Source organism: Berghia stephanieae, chromosome 3 (assembly GCF_034508935.2).
Source record: "Berghia stephanieae isolate SIO BIC M18660-M18661 chromosome 3, UCSD_Bste_1.3, whole genome shotgun sequence".
NCBI lineage: Eukaryota > Metazoa > Mollusca > Gastropoda > Nudibranchia > Aeolidiidae > Berghia > Berghia stephanieae.
The window spans coordinates 101,894,920-101,907,419 of record NC_088362.1 but is presented as its reverse complement, the minus strand read 5'-3'; the positions used below and the strand labels follow the sequence as shown (position 1 = coordinate 101,907,419).

At 34.9% G+C, this 12,500-nt stretch overlaps 1 protein-coding gene across 4 annotated transcripts in view; it reads left to right on the top strand.

Moving 5' to 3' along the window:
• Nucleotides 1-12,500, top strand: part of LOC144969002 (uncharacterized) — a 107,482-nt gene that overhangs the window by 64,634 nt on the left and 30,348 nt on the right. For 2 of the 4 annotated variants that reach the window (XM_078907938.1, XM_078907937.1), the window contains one exon: nucleotides 3,520-3,543. The exons of the other annotated variants lie outside the window; for them this stretch is intronic. In XM_078907938.1, the coding sequence (XP_078764064.1) occupies nucleotides 3,520-3,543 (24 nt within the window). The remainder of the gene's footprint in view (nucleotides 1-3,519; nucleotides 3,544-12,500) is intronic. 4 annotated transcript variants of the gene reach the window in all.

Here is a 12,500-nt window from a genome sequence, read left to right as displayed (position 1 = left end):
ACCCTTTATTTTTTTCTTTCAATGAAACAAAATAATAATTAACTACGACCTCTATAACTATAACCAAGCCTCGAATGTTCAAGACGCACGGCCGTACTCTGGGAAGACACATTTTTAAAACTTTGGGCCATAAAACCAGGCCTTCGAATATTGATCGATTGACATGACCTTCTGTTTTGTTTTTTTTTGTTATATAACGCAATATCCACTAAATGTGCTCAAGCGCATTACAAAGGGTCCCTGACCAACAGCAACACGTAACATTTAGAACGAGCCATGACGCCGGTTAAGCGGTATTACAATTTTTTTTACGACAGAGACAACACTGTCAACGACAAGATACTCATCTTACATTTGAGTACGGTGAGCAAGAGAATGTGAGTAAATAGCCTATTCCAAGGACTCAACTATCCGCCGAGAGAGGCTCAAACTCAGGACCCTCCGATCCGAAAGCGATCGACTTACCACTAAACCACATAACCGCATAGTTCCGGGTTTGAGAGTTTTTGGATAAGATTAGGCTCATTTAACCCTCTCCTTACCACCCATAGGAAAATCGTCACATTCGTTACGATGCAACCGACAATTTGCTCATTCTGATTTCTCTTGTACTTCACAAAATGTCTAGAAATGCTTTGACGACAGCTATAAATACTAAATACTGTGTTGTAGACATCATTTTGCCGAACAACTTTCTGTATAGAATGCAATTGTTACTTTTTTGTTTGAGTAAGAAAAGTCTATTTTTGTGTTGGGTAGGTGTGACGTTTAGGAGAAAATTCTACAAATGGCTGGTAAGGAGAGGGTTAATGCGACCGGTATTTGAAGGCCTAGTTTTTTGGCCATTATTTTAAAACATATTTTTTCACAGTGCGGCAGAGAAGGCTGAAGCATGAGGCGTTCTTGTTGTTTTTCTAATGTAATCATACAATGTCCAATAAATTATTAATTAGCCAATTATATTCCATTTTTATTGTCATTGTTTAGTATCGTTATTCAATTAATATGTGACCACTCGCCTCAATACGGTTTCATGTCTGGCTGAACCTGACGATTGAAATTGAATTTTAAATTTCAATATAAGATTTTAGTCCATATATGCCTTCATTTGGGGAGTTTGTTTGTTTTTGTTTAAAGATTAAATTTCCTAGTTCTGAGTAAAAAGTTATTTACAAAAAAGGAATTAAACAGCTTCAAATTTGAGAACAAAATACTAGACATGGAACGTTTTGGGCTCAAAATCATTCGTCAGCAAATGTTGTTTTTAAAAACAATAATAACGTTTCTACATAACTTTAAATACGGACATACGGTAGAAGTGCTTTACTATTTACAGTCCAAAACTTCTATCAGCTTAGTATATATTCACTTTATTCTGATTGATTTGACTTTTAGCTCATTTTGCTATTTCAAGTTCATTCCTACATAATACCGTATTGACGCGGTGGGTCACGCAGGGTGATTGAAAAAGTAACTCCTGAATTCCATTCGACAAACCAGCATTACGGGATTAGAATAAGTTTTATTTTACCAAATTCCACTCATGTTCAGAAATCAACATTATTTTCAGCGCTTACCTAATCAATTAGCTTGGATTTTATCCATTTAGCAAAATACTCTTCAACAGTCGTAACGTCATTTCCTTCCTAATGACGCATGGTAACTTAGTAACACTGGCTCTAAACTATCGGAACAATGGCGGACGCCGTATGAAATATTTCTCCGGCGAGCATAAAAGCGTATCCAGAGGGAAAAAAAAAACACATAAATTTGATCATGTTTTGACTTTTACACATTCTGATCACAAGGCATAATATGAAGAGTTCTAGCCATCATGAACAATAAAAAGTAATGATTTTCTTTGTTTAGAACCAAGATGGCCGCCGTTGCCGGGTGGCGTGACATCAGACTATTGAATCGTATTGAATTCAGAATTTTTATCATATTTTCCTCGAATATTGATATCTGTTCAAAGCGTATAAATATTTGGATAAGGGAGTAAATTTTGAGTCACCAGGCATAATATGAATAAATTCTATCTCTAATGGATTATTAATTTATATTCATATATTTATTGTGTGCAAATTATGATACATTTATTCAATTATTTGAATTCCAGAAAGTATATTTATTGTGTGCAAATTATTATACATTTATTCAATTATTTGAATTCCAGAAAGTATATTTATTGTGTGCAAATTAATGTTTATACATTTATTTAATTAATTATTTTCAGTCTAGAAAGTTATTAAACCCATAGAGAGTGTTTTTTCATTATTATGAATATACTAATTATTGTTAATATAACCCAATGTTAATGGAAGGGCTCCAATTATCAATATCTACACCTGAAAATGGAAAGCGGACGATGTCTAAATTCGATTGATCATTTTGTGCTGATTAATGACTGGTTTTGCTTTCCTTGAACAATCTTGTCATTTTGAGTTATTGATTCTCTAAAGGTTTTCTCCTGGTATATTTTTATGATCCATAATACCCATGAATTAGCGTGGATAGCATCTCCATCAGCTCGTTCCCTATGGTACTACTGTCTTGTAGAAGTTCTGGCTTGGGCTAGCAACACGATCTACATTAGGTCCAAAGTTCGAGTCAGTAATTATTTCATCGAGGTGTTCAGTCGATATGATTTGCTGCTTGCACACATTACCTCGTCCTATCGGAGACTGACGTTCAATTCGGAGGTTCTTCTGGTGTAAAGCAGCCGACATTTTAAAAAGGCTGCGTTTCTCATTCTTTAAATATGTATGTACACATAATATGTACGCTTTTTCATCACAAGGAGATGTTTAAGGACGCTTGACCTCACATAGTGGGCGGGGGGGGGGGGCACTTACTGTGTCCTCTATCCCCTATATTAGTTTTTTAACATGCTTTCCGTCTTTGTATTGGGATGAAATTACTTGGTTCTCGGAAGCGAGGACGAGAGACGCATGCGCACAACCAACATGACGTTCTCTCTCTAATAACTTTTCCGCCGGTGACGTCACAGACTATGGGTGACGTCCAATCAAGGGACGCTACTCTTCCGCTAATCTCATTCCCTATACGATCTGAGACGCCACGCTATGAATTTTACTAGACTAATAAGATATAATATGTCTTGAGGTTTTGTTAAAATGCAATCAACCTTCTCAATCTTGTGTTATGTCGATGCGATTATGAAGTCAAAATAAGATTATGTAAATCATTAAATTAGAGCTAAATAATTCCTTATTTTTATATTTAATTACTCAATACTGAAATGACCTGATTCCTTAAAACTCTCTTATCTAATAGTTATCTTGACTTAATACCACATTGATGTACCGGGTCACTTGTATACTGTTTTTCTCTCTTTCTTTTTCTTCTTTTAATTTCCTTGCACAACTTGTCACATCCTCGACCACTCTCTTCCGGCTATCATGTAACGTTTGTTCTTCTTGTTGATCTAAATCAATGTCATATCATTTCATATTCTTGTAAATGTTATGTTTTGTATTGAATCTTTCCCATCGCTAGGTTTCATCAAGATTACCTACCGAGGCAAGTTTTGCTCCCTCCAAAATATTTTTTTAAAATTCAACCAATCATATTCCTTTAAATTCTATGCATAACGCTGTCTAGTGCAAAACCATATTCCTATATTTCTACACACTAACAAAACACTTTTTTTGTTTTGACCAAATATATCGATTGATTACGATGCCCGCCTCATTGACATGTCAACATGACATAAACCCGAGTCGGTCAGGAGGTGCAACAAATCAAATCAGATCAAGGTCTTTCTGACATATTTGGAATGTGTCATCTTAATCCATCTCTATTATTTGAATAAGAAGTTTTTTGGTCAAAATGAAAGACAGATGTGTTTTGTTCGTGTCCTGCAGCATATCATATATTATATCCCTGCTTTTCAATCAACGCAAGAATAACATGCTGATTTCCCATTGGAAGGGCTGCTTATAATTTATTTACGTATTTTGAAACAAGTACACACACACACACACACACACACACACACACACACACACACATTCATAGTCACGCTCACAAACGCACATCAATTAATTAATCTACTTACAAGCCCACGCACACAAACCAAACTTGAGGCTGTCACAATGGATAAGACATTGACTTGTTTTTAAGAATTGTTGAAGCAGCAGTAGTCTGATGGTTTTAAGAAATTAAATGTGAAGACAGGAGTCTAGACAGTCCTCAGAACCCACCCACCAAACCTGAATTCATCCAGGCTTTTACAAATGCAAAACCAACAGTAACCATTGCTTGCTACTTTTTGGATTGATTCTATCAGAAAATGCATTCCGTCAGATATAAGGTAGTAATAATTGAGCTTTTATATAGAGCAATATCCACTAAACGTGCTCAAAGCGCTTTACATGGGGTACCTGGCCAGTCAACAGCAACATTTAACATGTAGGACGCCTGTTAAGCGATATTACTTTTTTTTCGGACAAAGACAACGCTGTTAACGGCCAGGTACTCATTTTATATCTGAGTACGATGAGAGCATGTGAGTAAAGAGCCTTCTCCGAGGATTCAATTGTGCGCTGAGCGAAGCTCGAACCCAGGACCTTCCGATCCGAAAGCGAGTGTCATACCACTGGACCACATCGCCGCACAGATACCCAGCTACCCAATCGCTGGTTGTTGGACGACTATTAATTTCCGATTAGTTTCCCTTAAATTGGCATGATAATATTATGATCCATCAAATAGAGAAAATACACTTTTTTTCTTTAATTTTGGCCTAAAATTCGTGCTTCAAATTTCGATTAATTTAGATTAAAATGACTCTCATCTTGTCAACAACAACAAAAACTCAAGGTTTGAGAACTTTTGACAAGATGAGGATCATTTTAATGGACATGTATTTGAAGGACGAGATTTCCTTCCAAACAAACAAGGTGATCTTGTGGTATGACACTTGCCATTTGACCGGTCGGTCCTGGTTCGAGTCACGCTTTGAGTGGCTCAAAGTTTAGTCCTTGGAAAAAGGCTCTTTACTCACATTCTAGCACTGAACTAGGTGTAAAATGAGTGCTTGGCCGTTGTCTCCGACGAAAAAGAATTGTAATATCGCCTTACAGGTGTCATGTTTCGCCAAACATGCTAAGTGTTGCTGTTGGGTGATGTTTTCATTGTAAAGCGCTCGGAGCACGTTTACTTGATATAGCGCTATATAAATGCCTGATCATGCTCAAGTCGTCTAAGTAGATGTTGAAAAGGAAATCTATAGTCCAAGATATTAAAAAACGTGGGTTAAATGTGTATGATTTTTTAAAAATAGAATGGCCACTAAACTTAATTATTTTTATCGTTTTAACTGAAATAGGTATGCTTAACCCCGAAATATTACAGTGATGTGTTACGACACATTTGATACGATAAGCTAGTCTCATGTACATAACAAATCCACATTATGTTCATTTTATATATAATTTGATATAATATACATATATATGTTTATTTATTTTTTATCCCTCAAGAGATTTCATTTCAACTAGAATCTATGTTATATATCGGAATGCTTTTTTGAATAAAATAAGAGCCAATTTCAATTATTATATTATTATTATTCCAATGCTTTACTAACAAGTTCAAAATCCAGGCCACTCTCTTTACTCTCACAAAACACTTTTTTCGTTTTGGTCGGAAAACATTTACTTTAAATTAGTTTTTTAGATCCATTAAAATGGCTCTCAACTTATCAGATAAAATATATTAACCCGAGACTTCAACTTGTCAAATTGTCTCAAATCTGTCACCTTTTAAACCCGAGACTTCAACTTATCAAAAAGTCTCAAACCTGATACATTTTAAACCCAAGACTCCGAAGAGGCCTCATGTCTATGATGAGTCATGTTTGATACTTTTTTTTTATGTTGTTGTCGTTTTAATCGGGCTATGTCATGTAACCGACCCATTGCCTCAAAATGTCGGAATGGACGAGCTGCTAAGTATCAAAACTTGACTTATCATAGACATGAGGCCTCTTCGGAGACTTGAGTTTAAAATGTATCAGGTTTGAGACTTTTTAAGATTTGAATTCATCGTCAAAATTATGAGACCTGGGTTGATTTTATCTGATTTTTTAAATATTTTTTTAGGGGGGGGGGAGGATGAGGGGGGATATAATTTCTTAAACTGGCAAAAACTGAAATTCCCATTTCTGGCCATTTTATGTTAAAGTTTAATCCCATTTTGTCACCTTTTTACCCGCGAGAGGTTATCGTTTCATGGCGATGGGTCAATATTATAATATCCTTAGTTGAGAATTCCCAGCCAAAATGAAAAGTGTATTGTCAGAGTCCAGAAGTACTAACTAACCTGTACCGAAAAACTATCTATGACATTATTTAATTTTATGTTCTTTTACCCAGAGCTGCTTTCTTAGAGGTAGTTTTTATACTGAGATCTTCTCTGCTGACATTAACACAACTTACGTCATGTTACCATAAATAGTCCATGACCTGCTTCATTTTTTTTTAATTATTTTTTTTTACATTTATTGCTTATTAAATGATTTACGCATTACCTGACTGCATTCGCTAAAAAATAGTGAATGAGCGAGATTTTTTTTTTTTTTTTTTTTTTTTTGGATTATATTTTCCTGTTTCATGTCCGGTTGTTTCGTATCTTTCTCCCTTCCCCTCCCCTCTCCTTCTCCACTATTCAACTGATCAAGTTTGTTTTTTGGGGTTTTTTTTTTTGTTTTGTTTTTATTTGTTGTTGTCGTTGTATTTTGTTTTTGTTTTGTTTTTTTTTTTTGTTTTGTTTTTTTTTTTTTGGGGGTGGGGAGGGGTGGGTGGGGGGGGGGGGGGGGGGGGTGATTAGATTTCTATATTGTTTTGTTTGTTTTGTTGTTGTTTTTGTGGTGATTTTTTAATGATAAATTTTCTTCTTTTTTTTTGGTATTGCTAGGGGTTTGGACAGTTTTGTTTGTCTTTCTTTTTTTTTTTGTATTGCTAGGGGTTTGGACACTTTGGTTGGTTGTTTGTCTTTTTTTTTTTTTTATTGTATTTGCTAGGGGTTTGGACATTGTGTTTGTCTTTTTTTTTTTTTGTATTGCTAGGGGTTTGGACACTTGTTGGGTTTGGCACTTGTGTTTGTCTTTCTTTTTTTTTTGTATTGCTAGGGTTTGGACACTTGTGTTTTGGCTTTGGTTTGAGTTTTGCTTTTTTTTTGCTATGCTAGGGTTTGGACACTTGTGTTTGTTGTGTCTTTTTTTATTTTTGTATTGCTAGGGGTTTGGAACTTGTTGGGTTTGGACACTTGTGTTTGTCTTCTTTTTTTTTTTGTATTGTAGGGTTGAATGGACACTTGTGTTTTTGCACTTTGTTTGTTTTTTTTTTGTATGCTGGTGGTTTTGGACATTGTGTTTGTCTTTCTTTTTTTTGTATTGCTAGGGGTTTGGACACTTGTTGGGTTTGGACACTTGTGTTTGTCTTTCTTTTTTTTTTGTATGTATTGGCAGGGGTTGGACACTTGTGTTTGTCTTTCTTTTTTTTTGTATTGCTAGGGTTTGGAACTTGTTGTTTGCTGGTTTTCTTGTAGGTTTTGGACACTTTGGTTTGTTTTCTTTTTTTTTGTATTGAGGGGTTTGGACACTTGTTGGTTTGGACACTTGTGTTTGTCTTTCTTTTTTTTTGTATTGCTAGGGTTTGGACACTTGTGTTTGTCTTTCTTTTTTTTTGTATTGCTAGGGTTTGGACACTTGTTGGTTGGACACTTGTGTTTGTCTTTCTTTTTTTTTTGTATTGCTAGGGGTTTGGACACTTGTGTTGTTTGTTTTTTTTTTTTTTTTGTATCTAGGGGTTGGAACTTGTGTTGCTTTCTTGTGTTTTGCGTTTTTTTTTTTTTGTATTGCTAGGGGGTTGTGGGACACTTGTGTTTGTCTTTTTTTTTTTTTGTATTGCTAGGGTTTGGACACTTGTTGGGTTGGACACTTGTGTTTGTCTTTCTTTTTTTTTTGTATTGCTAGGGTTTGGACACTTGTGTTGTCTTTCTTTTTTTTTTGTGTAGGGGTTGAACTTGTGGTTTGGACCTTGTGTTTGTCTTTTGTTTTTTGTATTGCAGGGGTTGGACACTGTGTGTTTTGGACACTTGTTTGTCTTTCTTTTTTTGTATTCTAGTTTGGACACTTGTCGTTTGTCTGTTCTTTTTTTTTATTTTTATTTGATTGCTTAATTGATTTGCATTATGCGTTTCTTTTGTATGAGGGTTTTTTTTTTTTTTTTTTTTTGTTATTTTCTTTTTGGTTGTTTGTTTTTCTTCCTCTTCTTTTATTCAATGACATTTGTTTTTTTTTTTTTTTTTTTGTTTGTTTTTATTGTGTTTGTTTTTTTTTTTTGTTTTGTTTGATTTTTTTTTGTTGTTTTTTTTTGGGTTGCAGGGTGGTGGGGGTGGGGGGGTTTAATTTTTTGTTTGTTTGTTTGTTGTTGTTTTTTTTTTTTTTTTTTTAAGATAAATTTCCTTTTTTTTTTGCAGGGTTTGGACACTTGTGTTTGTCTTTTTTTTTTTTGTATTGCTAGGGTTTGACACTTTGTTGTTGTTTTGTCTTTCTTTTTTTTTGTATTGCTAGGGTTGGACACTTGTTGGTTTGGACACTTGTGTTTGTCTTTCTTTTTTTTTGTATTGCTAGGGTTTGACACTTGTGGTTTGCTTTGTTTTCTTTCTTTTTTTTTGTATTGCTAGGGGTTTGGACACTTTGGTTGGATGTTTGCTTTTTTGTTTTGTTCTTTTTTTTTTTTTTTTGTATTGCTAGGGTTTGGACACTTGTTGGGTTTGACACTGTGTTTGTCTTTCTTTTTTTTTGTATTGCTAGGGTTTGGACACTTGTGTTTGTCTTCTTTTTTTTTTTGTATTGCTAGGGTTTGGACATTGTTGGGTTTGGACACTTGTGTTTGTCTTCTTTTTTTTTTGTATTGCTAGGGTTTGGACACTTTGTTTGTTTCTTTTTTTTTTTGTATTGCTAGGGGTTTGGACACTTGTTGGTTTGGACACTTGTGTTTGTCTTTCTTTTTTTTTTGTATTGTGATGGGTTTGACACTTGTGTTTGTCTTTCTTTTTTTTTTTGTATTGCTAGGGTTTGACACTTGTGTTTGTCTTTCTTTTTTTTTTTTTGTATTGCTAGGGGTTTGGACACTTGTTGGGTTTGGACACTTGTGTTTGTCTTCTTTTTTTTTTGTATTGCTAGGGGTTTGGACACTTGTGGGTTTGGACACTTGTTTTGTCTTTCTTTTTTTTTTTGTATTGCTAGGGGTTTGGACACTTGTGTTTGTCTTCTTTTTTTTTTTGTATGCTAGGTTTGGACACTTGTGTTTGTCTTTCTTTTTTTTTTTGTATTGCTAGGGGTTTGGACACTTGTTTGTTTGACATTGTGTTTTCTTTTTTTTTTTTTTTTTGGTTTGGACACTTGTGTTTGTCTTTCTTTTTTTTTTGTATTGCTAGGGGTTTGGACACTTGTGTTTGTTTTCTTTTTTTTTTTGTATTGCTAGGGGTTTGGACACTTGTTGGGTTTGGACACTTGTGTTTGTCTTTCTTTTTTTTTTTGTATTGCTAGGGGTTTGGACACTTGTTGGGTTTGGACACTTGTGTTTGTCTTTCTTTTTTTTTTTGTATTGCTAGGGGTTTGGACACTTGTGTTTGTCTTTCTTTTTTTTTTGTATTGCTAGGGGTTTGGACACTTGTTGGGTTTGGACACTTGTGTTTGTCTATTGCTAGGGGTTTGGACACTTGTGTTTGTCTTTCTTTTTTTTTTTTGTATTGCTAGGGGTTTGGACACTTGTTGGGTTTGGACACTTGTGTTTGTCTTTCTTTTTTTTTTTGTATTGCTAGGGGTTTGGACACTTGTGTTTGTCTTTCTTTTTTTTTTGTATTGCTAGGGGTTTGGACACTTGTTGGGTTTGGACACTTGTGTTTGTCTTTCTTTTTTTTTTTTGTATTGCTAGGGGTTTGGACACTTGTTGGGTTTGGACACTTGTGTTTGTCTTTCTTTTTTTTTTGTATTGCTAGGGGTTTGGACACTTGTGTTTGTCTTTCTTTTTTTTTTTTTTTGTATTGCTAGGGGTTTGGACACTTGTTGGGTTTGGACACTTGTGTTTGTCTTTCTTTTTTTTTTTGTATTGCTAGGGGTTTGGACACTTGTTGGGTTTGGACACTTGTGTTTGTCTTTCTTTTTTTTTTTGTATTGCTAGGGGTTTGGACACTTGTGTTTGTCTTTCTTTTTTTTTTTGTATTGCTAGGGGTTTGGACACTTGTTGGGTTTGGACACTTGTGTTTGTCTTTCTTTTTTTTTTTGTATTGCTAGGGGTTTGGACACTTGTTGGGTTTGGACACTTGTGTTTGTCTTTCTTTTTTTTTTTGTATTGCTAGGGGTTTGGACACTTGTGTTTGTCTTTCTTTTTTTTTTGTATTGCTAGGGGTTTGGACACTTGTTGGGTTTGGACACTTGTGTTTGTCTTTCTTTTTTTTTTTTTGTATTGCTAGGGGTTTGGACACTTGTGTTTGTCTTTCTTTTTTTTTTTGTATTGCTAGGGGTTTGGACACTTGTTGGGTTTGGACACTTGTGTTTGTCTTTCTTTTTTTTTTTTTTGTATTGCTAGGGGTTTGGACACTTGTTGGGTTTGGACACTTGTGTTTGTCTTTCTTTTTTTTTTTGTATTGCTAGGGGTTTGGACACTTGTGTTTGTCTTTCTTTTTTTTTTGTATTGCTAGGGGTTTGGACACTTGTGTTTGTCTTTCTTTTTTTTTTGTATTGCTAGGGGTTTGGACACTTGTGTTTGTCTTTCTTTTTTTTTTTGTATTGCTAGGGGTTTGGACACTTGTTGGGTTTGGACACTTGTGGGGTTTGGACAGTTTTGTTTGTCTTTCTTTTTTTTCTTTTTTTTTTTTTTTGTTGGTTGTGTTTTGTTTACTGTTGTAGTGTTGTTTGTTTTGTATTCCTTTGGGGGACGGGGGTTGTCGTTTTCCCTGATACCTCAATTCTCCATGTTGTGCCTATTATTTGCTGTGTCATAAACGCTATTTTAGAAAAAAAGTTTTTGTCATAATATATCCCCCGGTTCATAATACGAACATTGAGTAAAATAGAATATGTTAATGTTTGTAGTGGGCCGATGTGTTGTGTGAAATATGAATTTAGTTTTATGTAGATTCTGGCCGATTTAATGTAGCATCACTAGATATAGTGTACACATTTTTAACTTTTTAAAATTATTATTTCGAATAAACAGGGCCATGTTTTTTCTAACGAAACTTGGATTTATTATAATTAATGAGAAGCCCAGGAGGATATGAATCAAATATTGTAAATATAATGAACGTCATTATATGATATCATTTGTTCTATTTCTTTCTTTTTTGTTTTTTTACGTACTCGCACCCTCAAATTGTCTGTCCACAAATATGTTAGATGGGTCAATAAAAAGTGTTATATCATAAACTATTTCACTTAAATCTGGCAAACGGATTCTTTTTTTTTTTAACCATATGCCAGAAGAATCACTTCAAATATTCGACGAGTTCAGCTGTTTTTAAAGTCTCAAACTTATGTCAGACCCCCAAATTAGGTCGCAAGTTGGGTATCATCACAGATAATTAAAAATTTTCACCATAAATGTTGTGTTTTAACCTATAATGACGATACAGAATGATTAAAACCGCCCAATATTGGTAATTCATTTTTTTTTTTAGAAAAAACCCAAACCGCCCCTTAATTCTTTGATTCGTAAGCTTTTAGACTTTTTTCGGACCATTTTGAAGTAAAAGTTTTCTGGCCAATATGATGCTAGAGAAAAAAGTTGTTTTATTTTGTTGTTTTTTTACAGAGTACGGCAGGGATCTGGCACTTGCCCTGTTACTTCCGGCTTCCGCTGAAAATCGTTACGACCACCGCCCTTATACGTTACTATAATAAAATACTGTGTTGATTTCATGAATCAAAACGTGACATACACACTGAATGGAGTTTCCTGTCCTCCCATAATGAGCAGGGAGATCACTTTTTAAGTTTTCTTCCTCCTCCTCCCCCCCCCCCCCTCCCCGGCCTATTGATGCATTGCGTTCATAACATCCGCCACCCGGATACAACGTATATATTGCGTACCAACAGAAATATGTGTACCTTAAACGTTTATAGTCTGATTAATAAATACAATTTCATGAGAGCTACTCTTGAAAATGGCTGGCTTAAAAACGATTACCAAGCGCTGAGTGACGTCAGTTTCGTTCTATAGGTTTTTTCGACCTGATTTCTGTCTTTGTCTTGGAATGAGACTTGGTTTTGTCCTGGCCCTGGCCCTGGTCCGTGTATTTCGCAGGTAGGGAAACAGTCAAATGCATAGTTATATTTTGGGGAGGTCTTTATATATTTTTTTGTTTTGAATATATAATGATATTTATTCATTTGAATGTATTCCTCTCAGGGGATCCTATGCATATGGCTGGATGAGACTTGTGTGATCTCACACTAAGTACGC